This window comes from Mesoplodon mirus, assembly GCF_964341445.2.
Source record: "Mesoplodon mirus genome assembly, chromosome: 9".
In the NCBI taxonomy this organism is placed as follows: Eukaryota; Metazoa; Chordata; class Mammalia; order Artiodactyla; family Ziphiidae; genus Mesoplodon; species Mesoplodon mirus.
The window spans coordinates 11,418,552-11,435,893 of NC_138985.1; the positions used below are offsets into that span (position 1 = coordinate 11,418,552).

The 17,342-nt window shown below is 43.7% G+C and overlaps 1 protein-coding gene across 2 annotated transcripts in view; it reads left to right on the forward strand.

Moving 5' to 3' along the window:
* The first annotated feature begins 4,498 nt into the window (after positions 1–4,498).
* Positions 4,499–17,342, forward strand: part of HUS1 (HUS1 checkpoint clamp component) — a 31,647-nt gene continuing 18,803 nt past the window's right edge. The window contains exons 1-5 of one of the 2 annotated variants that reach the window (XM_082632639.1): positions 4,500–4,698; positions 5,341–5,468; positions 5,575–5,751; positions 14,504–14,611; positions 15,608–15,682. In XM_082632639.1, coding sequence (XP_082488765.1) covers positions 4,647–4,698; positions 5,341–5,468; positions 5,575–5,751; positions 14,504–14,611; positions 15,608–15,682 — 540 coding nt within the window. In that variant the 5' untranslated portion in view covers positions 4,500–4,646. Of the gene's footprint in view, positions 4,699–5,340; positions 5,469–5,574; positions 5,752–14,503; positions 14,612–15,607; positions 15,683–17,342 lie in introns of both variants that reach the window. The other variant, XM_082632640.1, reaches the window with a different exon arrangement.

The window sequence follows — 17,342 nt, forward strand, 5'->3', positions numbered from 1 at the left end:
ACCTGGGATATGTTTCAACATAATATAGGAGGAAATGGGTGGGAGGATCAATGAAAAAGATTGGTCGTGAAATGATCATTGAAGTCAGGTGTTGGTCCAGAAGGTTTCACTTAATACTATTCTGTCTACATTTATATATGTTTGACATTTTCAGTTTTAGAAAGGTTTAAAAATATTAAAACACATATGCATAAGAAACCAAAGGGTTGTGTTTTCAACCAACTGACTCTAAAGTTTCCATGGAAATATAAACTTAGCGAGAAGCTAGGAAACCCCTGAAATAAAGACAATCAACAAAGGGAAATAGCTCTAAGACTGTTATACTGTGATTTACAGTAAGAAATATACATTTGTTTTTCTCCCCAGTTTATGGTGCAGAGCTCCTAAAACCCTTGGAATTTCCTGAGCATAAGAGTGATCAAGGTGTCTTTTGTTGTGTCAGTGAGGTGACTTTTGGGAAGGATGGGGGCTGGTTGCCAGGAGAACCAACCACTGATTAGAGGGTTGGAAATTTCAGTCTCAACCCTCGACATCTGGGGACAGGAGAGGAGCTGGATGCTGAATCAAATGCCAAAGGCCAGTGATTAAATCAAATCAATCACGCTTATGTAAGACACCTTCATAAAAATCCAAAAGGATGGGGTTTGGAGAGCTTCCGGTTTGGTGAACCCATGGAGATCAGGGAACAATGGCCAGCTCTGAGGCAGTGGGGAAGCTTTGAGCCCCTTCATCATGCCTCGCTCTATTCATCGCTTCCATTTGGCTGTTCCTGAGTTATATCCTTTTACAATAAACCAGTGAGTAAAATGTTTCTCTTGTAACTAGTAAGTAATGTAACTAGTAATGATGCTCTTGAGTTCTGTGAGTGGCTCTGGCAAAACATTCAAATCCAAGGAGGGGATCATGGTACCCCAATTTACAGCCAGTTGATCAGAAGCACAGGTGACATCTGGACTGTGACTGTCATCTGAATGGGGGGGGGCAGTCTTGTGGGACCGGTGGGGTCTGACGCTATCTCCAGGTAGGTAGTGTCAGACTTGAATCATAGGACACCCAGCTGGTCTTGGAGAATTTCTTGGGGTGGGGAAAAAAGCTCCACACATTGGAATTGGTGTCCCAGAATTATTAATCACATAGATATAAATAATTTAAACTGTGTGACACTGGAACATTGACAGACCAATGGAACAAACAAAAAATTCTGTTTCTGATATTCAGAAATAGATTAATATCTATGTCGGAACATAGTATATATGATAAAGGTGGCATCTCAAAAGGGATGGGAAAAAACAAATGGCTTGGAACAATTACCTCCTCATTAAGAAAAGAACATTGCATCCATACCTCTCAGTTTGAAACATGATGAATTCCCAATATGGGAAAAGATTTACAGGTGTAACAAAACCATAAAAAAACTTAAAAATATAACAAGAAAACTTGGAAAAACTCCCATATGGCATTGGATAGAGGAACACCTTTCTGAATATGACTCAGACTTCAGGAATCACAAAAGAAAAAAAAAAAGTTCTACTACATCAAAACGAAACACAGGAGCCACCCGACAAACGTCGGTCTTCCCCCTTGTGGGTGGAGGAGCCCCCTCCTCGGAGCCCCAGCCCCAAGCACTGTACCTGACACTTCTAACAGGCTCCACAGATGTCAATTTTTTAAATTATGAAATGTATTGAAGTATTTTTCTGTTAACATCTAAAAGATGAGAAGAGTCTTTGAAGAACTGTTTTAGTAAAACCCACCCTTAAACTAGTATAATTCTCGAAAGACATTCACTCATGCCACCTCTGCAGTATGCTTTCCCTCATTTTACAGTTTTCCCATGTAAAAGAAAAAAAAAGACAAATATTGCCCATCAGGACTGATGTAGAACCTCTGAGCTGTGCCAGTATCTTTCCCCTTGGGTAATTTTTCCAACAGTAACTGGTAACAACAGGACTGCAAATAGCCTCCCCCTGGGACTGTAGGGGGAAGCAGGCACCTGACAGACACTGGCAGATGCAGCTTTGGGTGACAGCTACTAAATGCATTATACTTAGCTAGGTGCAGTTTACCATCTCTGCAGCTATAAAAAGGTTAGTTCCTTACTTCCAACTCCACACCCTGACTGATGTTTTGTATGCTTCACTCATTGTGTTTCCGTTTTCAAGATGAGGGCATTTCCTTGCACAATAAACAAACATAATGAATAACATCAACACTGCTCCCCGGATCTTATAATCATATACATTAGAAGACTATGTATTAGCTAGACAGACAACAATATGACTACACATTGCATTAGAAAACTCAGTACCACACAGGCTTCTAGAGAGCTCTGGTGACCTCATTTCTTGCCTTCAAAACGTTTGGAAGAAATGTAGGGAAGTAGTGTCAATATATTTAATTATCAATACTGAAATTATTGAATTATTATTTTTTTCTAAGAAGCATGCAAAAAGTCCATTTTTATTGATTTATAATCATAATATCATATGGATTATGACCTTCATAAATAAAGATGGATCCAGGCTGGCATGCCTCTCTGAGAGATGGTATGGCACAGAGCAAACCACAGCAAAAAGGTCCAAAAGACTGAAGCAAGACACAGCCTCATTAGTGTAATGAAATTCAACTCAGTTCATTAAGTATGTACTGATTATCAACTAATACCTATAATTAGAGAGATATCAAAATATAAATTAGTTTACTTTGGTAAAATTGATCCAAATACATTTCTAGTCATTTCAAATGCTTTAAGCTTGCCCATTCTCCCTGTACCAAAGACTGTTATCTAGTTCCTGGACCACCAATCTTTGCTACTCTTTCAAGAATGGGAACCAAGTAACAATAGCACTTGAGTCCTAATGACAGGCTTAGCCTGAATTATTAATTTGCCAAACCTATTTAAGAAAACTGCAAGAAAACATAAGATTCCTATTATCTTTCAAGAAAAGATCATTGCAACTTAATTTTATATTTGTTGGGTCAAAATTCCCTATATTATTTGGGCCTTTGTGCAGAATGTATACTCACTTATCTTCTTAGGAAGTTTAAAAAAAATCTTTTTTTTGGTTAATATTGCCAAAGAGCTTTAATTTTTTTCCTCTCGAACAAAACAACTCATCATCCATCGTTAGACAATTTTCCCCACAACACCGAACACCACTGATGTTGTTATGACTAAACAAATCGGGTTTTTTATTTTATGGCAAAAAAATAAGTGATTTGAAGTAAATATCAATATACTATGAAACATTGTTTACAAAGCTTACTTAGTATTTAATCATATTCATGACCTCCATAGCAACCACCTCATTTAACGATTTATCTATTTTAAAATTAACTTGTGAAGTACTAAAAAGCATGTTTTGTTACTAAAAAATTTAAATGTGATATTAATCACGTTTGACTTGGAAAACACTTGTAACAATATAGATTGGAGTCTACCTTCATGTTATAGTCTTAAAATAGGCAGAACTGCTTGTAATTTTCATATTTTGCATTTTTAAAAGGATCTGTTATTACTGTTTCTTGATTCTATACACCAAGGTAAAAACAAGGTTGTAGGTTTCTATTTGCAAAGCACATTAAAAATAAGACATTCTTAACATGGACAATCTTGTCTCTGAAAAACCAAGTTGGAGACAATTGTTCTATTTCTCGTTTTGTTTTTCAAAATTCTACCACATCATTTATATCATTTGTGCTGAGAGATTTTTTTTAAAATAATTAATTAATTAATTTGTGGCTGCGTTGGGTCTTTCTTGCTGCACGGGGGCTTTTGGTGTGGTGCACACGGGCTTCTCACTGTGGTGGCTTCTCTTGTTGCGGAGCACCGGCTCTAGGCATGAGGGCTTCAGTAGTGTGGCACACGGGCTCAGTAGTTGCAGTGCAATGGGCTCCAGGTGCATGGGCTCAGTAGTTGTGGCTCACAGGCTCTAGAGCGCAGGCTCAGTAGTTGTGGCGCACGGGCTTAGTTGCTCTATGGCATGTGGGATCTTCCCGGACTAGGGCTCGAACCCATGGCCCCTGCATTGGCAGGCAGATTCTTAACCACTGCACCACCAGGGAAGCCCTGGGAAGCCCCTCTGCTGTGAGACTTTTTTTAACAGGCTCTGGTGAAGTTCATCTTGAGATATGACTACAAAATTGCCACTTAACATCAGTGTTCTTTAAACATCCTGTGTTTTGCACAGTTTAAAAGTTTAAATTTGAAACAATTTCACAGCATCATCCAACGTGGTCCTGCACCGCTGAGGTACTAGTGCGAACGTCTGAGCCGAGGGGGGTTCTAAAGCTCCCCTACCCCAGAGAGGTGTGTATTTAAGCGGTAACTCTACTCAATACTTTATAAGTAAGGGATTGATTTTATTTCTCATGTTGTAAAAGAGAATTGGAAATAGGGATAACGGAGCTCAAACTTCCAATCGTTAGAACCACTTCCGGTACCTGCGGGCGGAGGACGCGTCACTTCCGGCAGCGGTCGCGTCACTCCAGGGGCGCGACCCGAAAGCCCTCCTACCCTCCGCGGGCGGGCGTCCGGCCGAGCCAGGCGGAACCCAGGCCCGCGGTGGCGTTTCCGGCGGGCAGCGTAAGGCTGGGGTCCCTGGAGTCGGCCGCCTACGGGCGCCCCGCACGGGCTGCGTTCCGCCATGAAGTTTCGGGCTAAGCTCGTGGATGCAGCCTGTCTGAACAACTTCACGCGTGAGTGGGGGCCGCGTCGGCCCCGGGCGGCGGGGCGGAGGGCCGACGGCCCCGGGCGGCTGGGAGGAGGGCAGAGGGGAGGGCGGGAGGCCCTGAAGGGGCAGTGCAAGCGGCCGGGGCCCCGCGAGGAGGATGGGGGCGCGCTGGGCTGGCGGGCCGCTGGAGGATGAGGCGGGCGCAGGTGCCGAGGGTTGTCCCTGCAGCTTGAGTCCTATCTCGTGTCTTTTCTTAACCCGGCCGCTGGCGGCACAGACACCTTTATCTGGCGCAGACCGCCCTTCACATCCCAGCCCCGTTGGTTCCCCCGCCCCCTGCGGCGCCTGGCCCTGCCCCGATCCCTGCAGCACCCGGCGGTCCCGAGTGGACGTGGGAGAGATGAAGGCGGCCAGTAGGCGCCAGTTCACTTCCGAATCTCGGTTTCCTTATTCCAGCCCTGATGGCTGGTGATGTGAACCGCGCAGGGTTGTTGGGAGGCTGGCGTGACCTCAGCGGCATTAGAGGCTTCCCGGTGGGTACCAGCGTAAACGTGATTTTCGCACCGGCAAGCTCGTCGGGCCGAACTGGGAGTTCTGCGAGCTAAGTTAGCGTCTGGGATACTTGGCGTGCTTCTTAGTAATTCCTTACTCGAATCCTTCGCTGTAGGAGTTAGTAACATGATAGCCAAGCTTGCCAAAACCTGCACTCTGCGTATCAGCCCGGATAAGTTGAACTTCGTCCTCTCTGACAAGGTGGCCAATGGAGGGGTGAGCATGTGGTGTGAACTGGAGCAGGTGAGCGGAGGCTCTCAGAGGCCTGCAAACCGCCCCCACCCCCGCCCCCGCCCGCCACGGATGCCGCCGGAAAGAGCACAGATGTCCCCCCTTTTTCTTCCCTTAGGAGAACTTCTTCAGCGAATTTCAAATGGAAGGTGTCTCCGCAGAAAACAATGCGATTTATTTAGAGCTAACATCGGAAAATTTATCTCGAGCCTTGAAAACTGCCCAGAATGCCCGAACCTTGAAAATCAAGCTGACTAATAAACACTTTCCTTGCCTCACAGTTTCTATAGAGCTGGTGAGTATGACGGGAGAGTTTCTGAAACTTCCCAGAGGATTCAAAAGTAGTTATAAGCCTAGGCTTTCTAACAGTATGTGGAAAGCTAATTGGTTTTATTAAAATGAAAGATCTGCACATCAGTATTTGTTTTCCCTTGGAGTCAGGTCCTCCTCATGTTTAAATAGCCTTGTGATCCCATAATATTCAACGACGATACTGCTTTTCCTATGAAATAGCACTTCTGCATCGTTCTTCTCTATCTGCGTATCCCAGCATCTCCATTTCTTTTACTGGTTTTGTCACCTAGTCTAGAAACCATGGTTTCTCTCCGTTTTCACTTTTGAAGCATTTGTGTGTCCCTCCCTTCTCCCACACCTCTGCTGCTGACACCTTTCAAATGACCTCTGGTTCTCGAGGAATACATCTTTCTTCCACGCTACTACCAGATGAATCCAATGCGCAGCTGTCTTCAGGACACATGTACCCCACAGGCTGTCACTGCTCACAGAATGAAGTTCACATTTCCAACTTACTGTCCGAAGCCCTTGACGTGTGGCCCAGCCCATTGTAGAGCCAACTTGCAAACACCTGCCCTCAGAGTGGTTCCCCAGGTGTGTCCCATTCTTTCCCAACTCCCAGGCTTTGGTGATGCTGGGTCTTCTCCTTGGAGTCTCTCCTCTTACTCTTTGAAGCCTTAACTTCCTTTAGCGTCAGTGCTGCCTCCCTGGCCTTCCCTCATCCTGGCACCTCTCCTCCTTATGTGATTTGTGGACTTTATTTTTCGGGTGAGTGTTGTATTCAGTTTAATGCTCTTTATGGAAGAGGATTTCTCAACTTTTTTTCAGTTGAAGTATAGTTGATTTACAATGTTGTGTTCATTTCTGCCATACAGCAGAGTGACTCAGTTATACATATGTATGCATTCTTTTTTTTAATATTCTTTTCCATTATGGTTTATCTCAGGGTATTGAATATGGTTCCCTGTGCTATACAGTAGGACCTTGTTGTTTATCCATTCTGTATGTAATAGTTTGCATCTGCTAACCCCAAACTCCCAGTCCATCCCTACCCCACCCACTCTGCCCCTTGGCAACCACAAGCCTGTTCTCTATGTCTGTGAGTCTGTTTCTGTTGCGAAGGTAGGTTCATTTGTGTTATGTTTTAGATTCCACATATAAGTGATACCATATGGTATTTGTCCTCCTCTTTCTGACTTCAGTCACTTACTATGATCATCTCTAGGTCCATCCATGCTGCTGCAATGGCATGATTTCATTCTTTTTTTATGGCCGAGTATTATAACATTGTATGTTTGTATGTACGACACGTTCTTTATCCGTTCATCTGTCGATGGACATTTAGGTTGTTTCCATGTCCTGGCTATTGTGAATAGTGCTGCTATGAACATATGGGTGCATGCATCTTTTTGGATTATAGTTTTGTCTGGGTATATGTCCGGGGGTGGGATTGCTGGGTCATATGGTAATTCTATTTTTAGTATTGTGAGGAACCTCCATACTGTTCTCCATAGTGGCTGCACCAACTTACATCCCCACCAACAGTAGAGGAGGGTTCCCTTTTCTCCCCACCCTCTCCAGCATTTGTTATTTGTAGATTTTTTAATGATGGCCATTCTGACTGGTATGAGGTGGTACCTCATTGTAGTATATTTTGAAAATTGATCCCTTGTCCATCACATCATTTGCCTATATTTTATCCTATTCTGTGGGTTGTCTTTTTGTTTTGTTTATGGTCTCCTTTGCTGTGCAAAAGCTTGTAAGTTTGATTAGGTCCCATTTGTTTGTTTTGTTTCTATTTCTATTGCCTTGGGAGACTGACCTAAGAAAATGTTGCTACGATTTATGTCGGAGAATGTTTTGCATATGCTCTTTCCTAGGAGTTTTATGGTGTCATGTCTTACATTTAAGTCTTTAAGCCATTTGGGATTTATTTTTGTGTATGCCGTGAGGGTGTGTTCTAACTTCATTGATTTACATGCAGCTGTCCAAGTTTCCCAGCACCACTTGCTGAAGGAGCTGCCTTTTTCCCGTGGTATATTTTTGCCTCCTTTGTCGCAAAGATTGATTGACTGTAGGTGTGTGGATTTATTTCTGGGCTCTCTATTCTGTTCCATTGATCCATATGGCTGTTTTTTTGTGTCAGTGCCATGCTGTTTTGATTACTGTAGCTTTGTAGTATTGTCTGCAGTCTGGGAGGGTTATGCCTCCTGCTTCGTTCTTCCTCAGGATTGATTTGGCAATTCTGGGTCTTTTTTGGTTCCATATGAATTTTAGGGTTATTTATTATAGTTCTGTGAAAAATGTCATGGGTAATTTGATAGGGATTGCATTGAATCTGTAGATTGCTTTGCTTAGTATGGCCATTTTAACAATATTAATTCTTCCAATCCAAGAGCATGAGATATCTTTCCATTTCTTTGAATCATCTTTAATTACCTTTATTAATGTTTTATAGTTCTCAGCATGTAAGTCTTTCACCTCCTTGGTCAGGTTTATTCCTAAGTATTTTATTGTATTTTTCTTTGATGCGATTTTAAAAGGGATTTTTTTTTCTTTTTTACTTTTTCTGATATTTCATGGTTAGTATATAGAAATGCAACAAATTTCTGTATGTTAATCTTGTATCCTGCTACCTTGCTGAATTCATTTATCAGTTCTAGTAGTTTTTGTGTCAAGTCTTTAGGATTTTCTATGTGTAGCATCATGTCATCTACATATGATGACAGTTTTGCCTTTTCCCTTCCAATTTGGATGTCTTTTATTTCTTTTTCTTGTTTGATTGCTGTGGCTAACACTTCCAGTAATATGTTGAATAGAAGTGGTGAGAGTGGGCATCCTTGTATTTATCCAGATTTTAGTGGATAGGCTTTCAGCTTTTCGCAGTTATTATATTGGCTATGGGTGTGTCATAAATAGCTTTTGTTATGTTGAGGTATGTTCCCTCTATACCCACTTTGGTAAGAGTTTTTATTATGAATGGATGTTGAATTTTGTCAAATGCTTTTTCTGCATCCATTGAGATGATCATGTGGTTTTTGTCTTTTCTTTTGTTGTTTTTTTAATTTTTTAAATTCTTTAAATTTTTTTATTTTTTGGCTGTGCTGCGTGGCATGTGGTACTTAGTTCCCTGACCAGGATCAAACCCATGCCCCTACAGTGGAAGCACGGAGTCTTAACCACTTGACCACCAGGGAAGTCCCAGTCTTTTCTTTTGTTGATGAGGTGAATAACATCAGTTTGCGTATGTTGAACCATCCTTGTTAACTTGGGATGAATCCCACTTGGTCATGGTGTCTGATTTTTTTACATGTTGTTGGATTTGGTTTGCTAATATTTTTTTTATTTTTATTTTTTCGGTTTACTAATATTTTGTTGAGAATTTTTGCATCTATGTTCAACAAAGATATTGGCCTGTAAATTTCATTTTTGCTGGTATCTTGGTCTGGTTTTGGTATTGGGTGGATGGTGGCTTAATAGAATGTCTTTGGGAATGTTCCCTCCTCTTCAATCTTTTGGAAGAGTTTGAGAAGAATCTGTAAAAGTTCTTCTTTGTATGTTTGGTAGAATTTGCCTGTGAAGCCATCTGGTCCTTGACTTTTGTTTGTAGGGAATTTTTTTTTTATTACAGATTTTATTTCACTTCTAGTGATCAGTCTGTTCAAATTATCGATTTCTTTTTCTTTTTTTTCTTTTTTTCGCAGTACGCGGGCCTCTCACTGTTGTGGCCTCTCCTGTTGCGGAGCACAGGCTCTGGACGTGCAGGCTCAGCGGCCATGGCTCACGGGCCCAGCTGCTCCGCGGCATGTGGGATCTTCCCGGACCGGGGCACGAACCCATGTCCCCTGCATCAGTAGGCGGACTCTCAACCACTGCGCCACCAGGGAAGCACTCAATTTCTTCTTGATTCAACTTTTGGTGGGCTGTATGTTTCCCGAAACTTGTCCATTTCCTCTAGGTTGTCCAATTTGTTCAAATATAATTGTTCATAGCAGTCTCTTATGGTTTTTTTCTGCAGTATTAGTTGATAGTTCTCCTTTTTCATTTCTTATTTTGTTTGGTTTCTCTCTCTTTTCTTCTTGGTGATCCTGGCCAGACATTTGTCAATTTTGTTTACCCTTTCAAAGAGCCAGCTCTTGGCTTTATTGATTTTTTCTATTTTTTTAATCTCTATTTTATTTATTTCCCCTGTGATCTTTATTATTTCCTTCCTTCTGCTGACTCTAGGTGGTATTCTTTTTTTGATTCTTTTAGGCAGTATGTTAGGTTGTTTGTTTGAGATTTTTCTTGTTTTTTGAGGAAGGCCTGTATTGCTATGAACTTCCAAGAACTGCTTTTGCTGCATCCTTAGATTTTGTATGTTGTGTTTTCATTGTCATTTGTCTCAAGGTATTTTTAAATTTCATTCTTGATTTCCTTCTTGAACCATTGGTTTCGTAGTAGCATGTTGTTTAGTCTCCATGTAATTGTTTTTTCTCATTTCTTTTGCTGTGGTTGATTTCTATTTTCATGCCACTGTGGTCAGAAAAGATGCTTGAAATAATGTCTATACTCTTAAATTTGTTGAGGTTTGTTTTGTGCCCTAGTATGTGGTCAGTCCTAAAGAATGTTCCATGTGCACTTGAAAAGAATGTGTAGTCTTTTTTTTTTTTAATGTAATGTCCCCAAAACAACAATTAAGTCTAACTGTTCTGTTGTATCATTTAGGATCTCTGTTGCCTTATTGATTTTCTGTCTCAAAGAGCTGTCCACTGATGCAAGTCGGGTGTTAAAGTCTCATACTCTTATTGTATTGTCAATTTCTTCCTTTATGTTTGTTAGTATTTGTTTTATGTATTTGGGTGCTCTGATATTAGTTGCATATACGTTGACGAGTATAAAATCCTCCTCTTGATCCTTTTATCATTATATACTGTCCTTATTTATCCTTCTTTATGGCCTTTGTTTTAAAGTCTGTTTTGTCTGATATGAGTAGTGTGACTGCCACTTTCTTGTCAATTCCGTTTCCATGAAATATCTTTTTCCATTCCCTCACTTTCAATTTTTGTGTTTCTTTTGCCCTGAAGTGGGTCTCTAGTGGTTTTTTTTTTGGCCACACCATGCCGTGCTGTGTGCGGGATCTTAGTTCCTAACCAGGGATCGAACCTGTGCCCTCTGTAGTGGAAGCACAGAGCCTTAACCACTGGACTGCTAGGGAAGTCCCTGAAGTGGGTCTCTTGTAGGCAGCATATTGCAGGCTCTTCTTTTTTATCCAGTCTGCCACTCTGTCTTTTGATTGGAGCATTTAGTCCATTGACATTTGAGGAAATTATTGATAAATATGTATTTATTGCCATTTTAAACCTAGTTTTCCAATTGATTTTGTGTTTCTTCTTTGTTCCTTTATTTCTCTTCTTGTTTTTCTTTTTGTGGTTTGATTCCTTTTATTTTATGCTTGTGTTCTGTTCTTTTTGGTTTTTGTGAATCTATCGTATGTTGTTGATTTGTGGTTACCCTGTTTTTCAAGTATGTTAACCCCTTTCTATATCTACTTTCTTTAGACTGATAGTCATTGTAGGCTCAAACACATTTAAAAAAAAATCTACATTTTCTAATTCTCCTCCCCTACGTTTTATGATTTGGATGTGCTCTTTTACATCTTCATGTTTATTCTTTTGTAGTTTGTTGTGGTTATCATCGCTTTCACAAATAGATTAAAAAATTTTTTTTCTTTTTAATTTGTATATTGGCTTAAACGATTTACTTTCCATTTGTTATTCCCACTTTCCTATAGCTTGTTGCTTCTTTTCTATTTAGAGAAGACCTTTCAATATTTCTTTTAGAATAGGTTTAGTATCACTGTATTCTTTTAGATTTCGCTTGTCTGAGAAATTTTTTCTCCTCCTATTCTAAATGATAATCTTGCTGGGTAGAGTATTCTAGGTTGCAGATTTTTTTTCCCTTTCAAGACTTTGGCTATATTTTGCCACTCCCTTCTGGCCTGCAGCATTTCCATAGTGAAATCAGCTGATAGCCTTATGGGGGTTTAACTCCTTGTTTTTCTCTTGCTGTCTTTAGAATCCTCTCTTTAACTTCTGCCATTTTTTTTGTTTTGTTTTTTTTTGCGGTCTGCGGGCCTCTCACTGTTGTGGCCTCTCCTGTTGAGGAGCACAGGCTCCAGACGAGCAGGCTCAGTGGCCATGGCTCATGGGCCTAGCTGCTCCGCAGCATGTGGGATCCTTCTGGACCGGGGCACAAACCCGTGTCCCCTGAATCGGCAGGTAGACTCTCAACCACTGCGCCACCAGGGAAACCCAACTTTTGCCATTTTAATTGTGTCTTGGTGTACGTCTGTTTGGGTTCACCTTACTTGGGACCCTCTGTGCTTCCTGTACCTGGATATATATTTCCTTCATTAGGTGTGGGAAGCTTTCAGCCATAATTTCTTCAAAACATTTTCAATCCACTTTTCTCTTTCTTCTCCTTCTGGAATCCGTATTATGCATTGATTGGCCTGCTTTATATTATCCCATAGATCTCTTATCTTGCTTTCATTTTTTTTTCTTTTGGCTTTCTGTCTGCTGTTCTGATTGAGTGATTTCCATTATTCTGTCTTCCAGCTCACTTATTCGTTCTTCTATGTTATTCATTCTGTTATTTGTTGTCTTGAGCTCAGCTTTCATCTTGGCAAATTAATTTTGTAATTTTTCTTGGCTCCTCCTTGTTGTCTCTAGTTCCTTTTTACAGTACTCTGCAGTTCTGTCCAAAGCTTTTCTTAATACCTTCCCTATTGTCATTACCACCTTTTTGAACTTCTTCTCTGTTGGACTGAAGAAGTCTGTGTCACTGTTTGTTCCTTCAGGGAATTCTCTCTTGGTGTTTTAACTGGGAGCGGTTCCTCCGCTTCTTCATGTTACTTATATTTCTCTTTCTCTGAGTTTACGAGAAACAGTTACCAACTGTGGTCTTAGAAGGCTTTTATATGCAGGAGCATCCCTGTGTAGCTTGTGTAGGTTTAATATTTTTGGTGTGAGGGCTGCTTTTAGCATGGATGCCTTTTGCCTCTCCTCAGCAGGTGTTGGCCACTATCCCCTGGAAAGGGGGTGTGCACATGCGGCGGCTTTTGCATGTTCCTGGAGCCGCAACAGTGAGGGCAGCTGGGGCCCCCTCCTGGAGCTCTCAGCAGTGGCGGCGGCTGGCACCTGCCCACCCAGAGCCCACAGCAGCAGCTCGTGTGTCTTCCCAGAGCCTGCAGCGGCTTGCACGTGCTCCTGGAGCCTGCGATGGCAGTGGCAGCTGGTGCCCACTCCCGACACGCTCAGCGGCAGTGGTGGCTCATGCCCGCCCCAGGGGCTCATATAGGTGGTGTTGTGTTGCCTGAAAGTGCGCGTGCACGTGGAAGGAAGCTCCTGTGGCAGCCCGCCCCTCCGTTCACACGTCCTCCAACAGTGGCACGTTGCCTCTCTGGCGGGCCCAGGTATGCCCTTGGTCATGGCCACACCACACTCCAGCCCCTTCAGGCAGCCCACCCCAGTCCTCTCCCCGGGTCTGAGCTCCAAAGCCTGCGCTTCAGCACCCAGCCCCCACCCGCCCCGGTGGACATGTGTCTCAGGCTGGGCAGTGCAGGGTGGTGGCATCTCCCGTCTGTGCAGGTCTCTCTCCATTCTGCCTTCTGTAAACTGGTTGCTGGATTCTCCTCCAGGGTTCTATAGCTCCCCGTCTGTCCAGGCTGATCTCCCTGCCTGTGAGGGGACATCCAGGGTGGGGGCACCTTTCCTCTTTCACAGCTCCCTCCCTGGGGTGCAGGCCCCATCCCAATTCCCCTCTCTGTTTTGTTCTTTTTTCTTTTGTCCTACCCAGTTGTGTGGAGGTTTTCTCGCCCTTTCTGAAGCCTGAGGTGTTCTGCGAGGTCTCAGTAGGTGTCCTGTGAGCACCGTTCCGCGTGTGGATGTAGTTGTGATGCATCTGTGGGGGGTGGTGAGCCGGCGTGCTGCTCCTCCACCGTCTTAATCACTCTCTTCCTCAACCTTCCTTCCTTTTTCTCAGCTCTTTGCAGTCAGGCCATTCTCAGAGCTAATCTGTATTTCACCTCACAGTGTAAGTGTGGTGTGGTTCTAAAGTTACTTAGGGAAAAGTAAGAGAGTAACATAGCATGCTCTTCTTTCTTAAAGTGTGGAATATTTTGGTCTGTGGAGTCTCAGAGGAGCCCCTGCACATAGACAGGTCGAGTTGTATCCTTCCAGCAGCACACGAGTGTCCTGTGCACACAGAGCGGTCTCTTGGTCCCTTCTGCGTAGCAGGTCAGCTTGTGCTTCACGACGTTACACATGCTCTTCTCCCTGCCTGGGAGAACGCTGTCCTCCTCGTCTCTGTTTTCCCACGACTGGCAGCTCGTCCTTGTTCTGGTCCTGTCTGAAACGTCACCTCTTGGAGAAGCTTTTCCTGACTTCCCACTCTGAGACCCTCCTCACACGCTCACCTGGTCGCTGTTTTGCTTTCTTCAAATCTGTAGTGATTATACGTAGTGCACCCAGCTTGTATAGTTTGTGTTTCCTTCCTTACCCACCTGTACCTCTGGAACAGAGGGAGCCTTATCTTATTCACCACACTCCCCAGCTCCTAACAGGACCCCATGCTGGATAGACACACCATCAATATTTGTTGAGTTGAGAACATTCCACTTAGATTTGGTATCAACTTTTTTAGTCTCTCAGTTCTTTTTTTTTTTTAAGTGTTGACGTGATACAAATAATTTTTAATTTTCCTATTGGCAGTTATCCGTGTCAAGCAGTAGTCGTGTTGTGACACATGACATCCCTGTAAAGGTTATTCCTCAAAAACTGTGGAAGGACTTGCAAGAACCGACGGTCCCAGACGCTGACGTGAGTGATGCCCGGCGTCTTGTCACTCACCACGTATTACATGGTGTGATTTGAATTCTCTGACTTAAGATAAAGTCTTGCCGTAGGTTTTATTTGAAAGTTGTGTAGTGCCTGAAAAGAGATATTCATTTTTAAAGGACACTCCAGGAAAAAAAAAAATTGCAGTATTTGTCTTTAGTTGTTTACATAAAACATCCTAAAGTAGCGTTTTACATAATAGGAATGCCACGTTCTTTACAGTTAGGAGAGAGAAAGTCTTGCCCAATAATAACACTTAAGTAAAACTAAGGTAGTATTTTGGAGGACCGTCGCATTTATCAGGAGTAACGGTCCTAGGCACCAGCTTGGGTTTCACAGAACGTGGCTTTTTCCTTTGTCTCGTAAGGAGTGATGCCCAGGATGTGTGGGAGAGCCTGCTTTAGTTCTCCTGACAGGCGTCCCAGGGCCACTGGAAATAAAGGTGATGCCCAGGGGTCAAACTCTTGCTCACGATTTATTGAAGAAGAGACCGTGAAAATACAGCGAATGGAATATTTACTTGGCTTTTACTAGAAGACATCTTTGCTGGGAAAAAGCCAGCATCGTACCAAGTACTGCTGTAACCCAGTCTGGGCACTGCTGCAGAGACTGGCCCCCAGTGTTTCTGCACAGAGTAGGAGGTGGACCTTGAGCCTGGGTCTGAACCCCTGGAGGACGGCCTCCACCGGTGCTGAGTCTTAGTCCCCTGGGGCATGTGCAGGGCATCTTGGCTGGAGGGCTGCAGTCTTGGAACCAGGGAATGCCTACAGGGACATGGTCACTGATGCCACCAGAGGCAGGCATGAGTGAGTGAAGTTGTAAAATTGTTTTTCTTTTATTTTAAGAAGGCAACTTAAAAACAAGATTCCAGAGCTTTTAAGCGTACGCACATTGCAAACAGGTAATGAGCACCTGTCAGTACTTGACTGTGTTATGTTAATGTTTTAGTACTTCGGATGTTTCTCATGTGCTTTATAGGTCAGTATTTATTTACCCGTCTTGAAGACGATGAAGAGCATCGTGGAGAAGATGAGAAACATCAGCAATCACCTTGTAAGTCCTGACTTCTTGGGAAAGAGCTCCCAGCGTGTGGTTTCGGCTGCGTGTTCTGGGAGCAGCCTCGTGTGATGGAGGCTTGGGGCCCCGCCGTTCACCATGTGCCGTCTGCGTGGGGCCTCCCTCACGCCCCGGCCCTGGGGGCCTGGCTGGTTGTTGAGAGCTTGCTCTGGGTTCTCTCAACCCTCCTCCCTCGCATTTGCCCTAGTCCGTCATATCTATACTAATAGTACGTTGAGGATATATTCAGCGGTTCTGGCTTTCTTTCCGTATGTCTGGACAGCATATTACATGTTTTATCTGATAATGTACATATCTTCTTATGATCACTGATGCTGGCCTCTCTACCTGCCAGATGTCTCCGTGAGCCCAGGACAGAGATCCCCCAGGACACACCCCTCTTCCTGTAGGCAGCTCTTAGGTCAGGTCGAGGGTCATGTTTACTTCCCTGTTTACTTCTGTGAAGGTTTTCTGCCAATGTCATGAAACGCTGTATGTGACAGTGACAGTGTTGGGGGATTGTGTGGGTCATTCTCCTTCCCTCCCGGGGTTCTCCTGAGTTCTTAACTCACCCCCAAAACTCATTCGATTGTGTCCCTGGATGTTTCATAATAGAAACCCCTGTCCACCTGGTGAGACCTTTGCTCTTCGGTGTCCGCCCCCTCCCTGCAGGACCCCTCTAGACCCTTGTCCATCCCCACAGCACTGGTTCTTCCCAGGCCCCGTCTCTGCCGTTCACACTTGGCTGCTTCTCTCCCGTTGTCCCCTGGAAAGCACTGAGCCCTTCTCACTGCTCATCAGAATTCGCAGCCCTTCTCCCACCACACTGGCTGTGAGCCCCTCCTCTGCCGAGCTGCTCTGCTCAGCACTGCCTCAGTTACCTGCTAGCACCCGGGAACCCCTCCTGAAGGGGCAGCTTCCTGAAAAGGGAGATTGTCGTAACCGTCTCGGCGTGACAGCCACCCACCGTGGGGTTGCCAGTCAGCACGCGGGTAATAGGTGTTTGTGCACGGACCTGGAATGAAACGTAGCTTCAGGAGATCTTTGGAATTACAAAAGTTTCCTGAAGCCTAGAAAACGTTGATGGGCTGTTTTATCGCCACAGGTGTGCTCGCTTGAGAGTAATTTTCTTTCGTGACTTAATCTTTATAGATTTCACTTTAATTTACGATGGCTTCGGATGAAGCAGCGTGTCCTGGGCAGACATGGGTGTTCTGCTGTTCCTGCCTTGATGTTGATCCAGTTGTCAGGCTGGGAGCTTCCTCTGAGGATACCCTGGGGACCTCCAGGGTATCGAGAGGTTCGAGAGGCCCAGGAGAGAACAGGCAGGGCGAGTAAGTCAAGGATCCGATTGTTTGTTCTTTTGGTCCAAGGGAAATGAGTCAGCAAAGTCACTTAGATAAAATCATCAGAGGTGTTTTTTCTCTTCCCTGGAGTGTTTAAACGTGAGAATTTTGTGGAAGCGGCTACTTCACTGTGACATACTAAGTGAAAAGGTATCAAGCATATGGAAAGTTGGAGTAGTCAAATGCATAACAAGATCTACTTGAGTAACCAGAATTCTGTGTCTGAAGATTACAGGCAAGAGAACTAAGGAAAATGAGTAGGACTTAACACATTAAAAATATCCCTATCCCGTCAGACGCCCCAGCGGCCC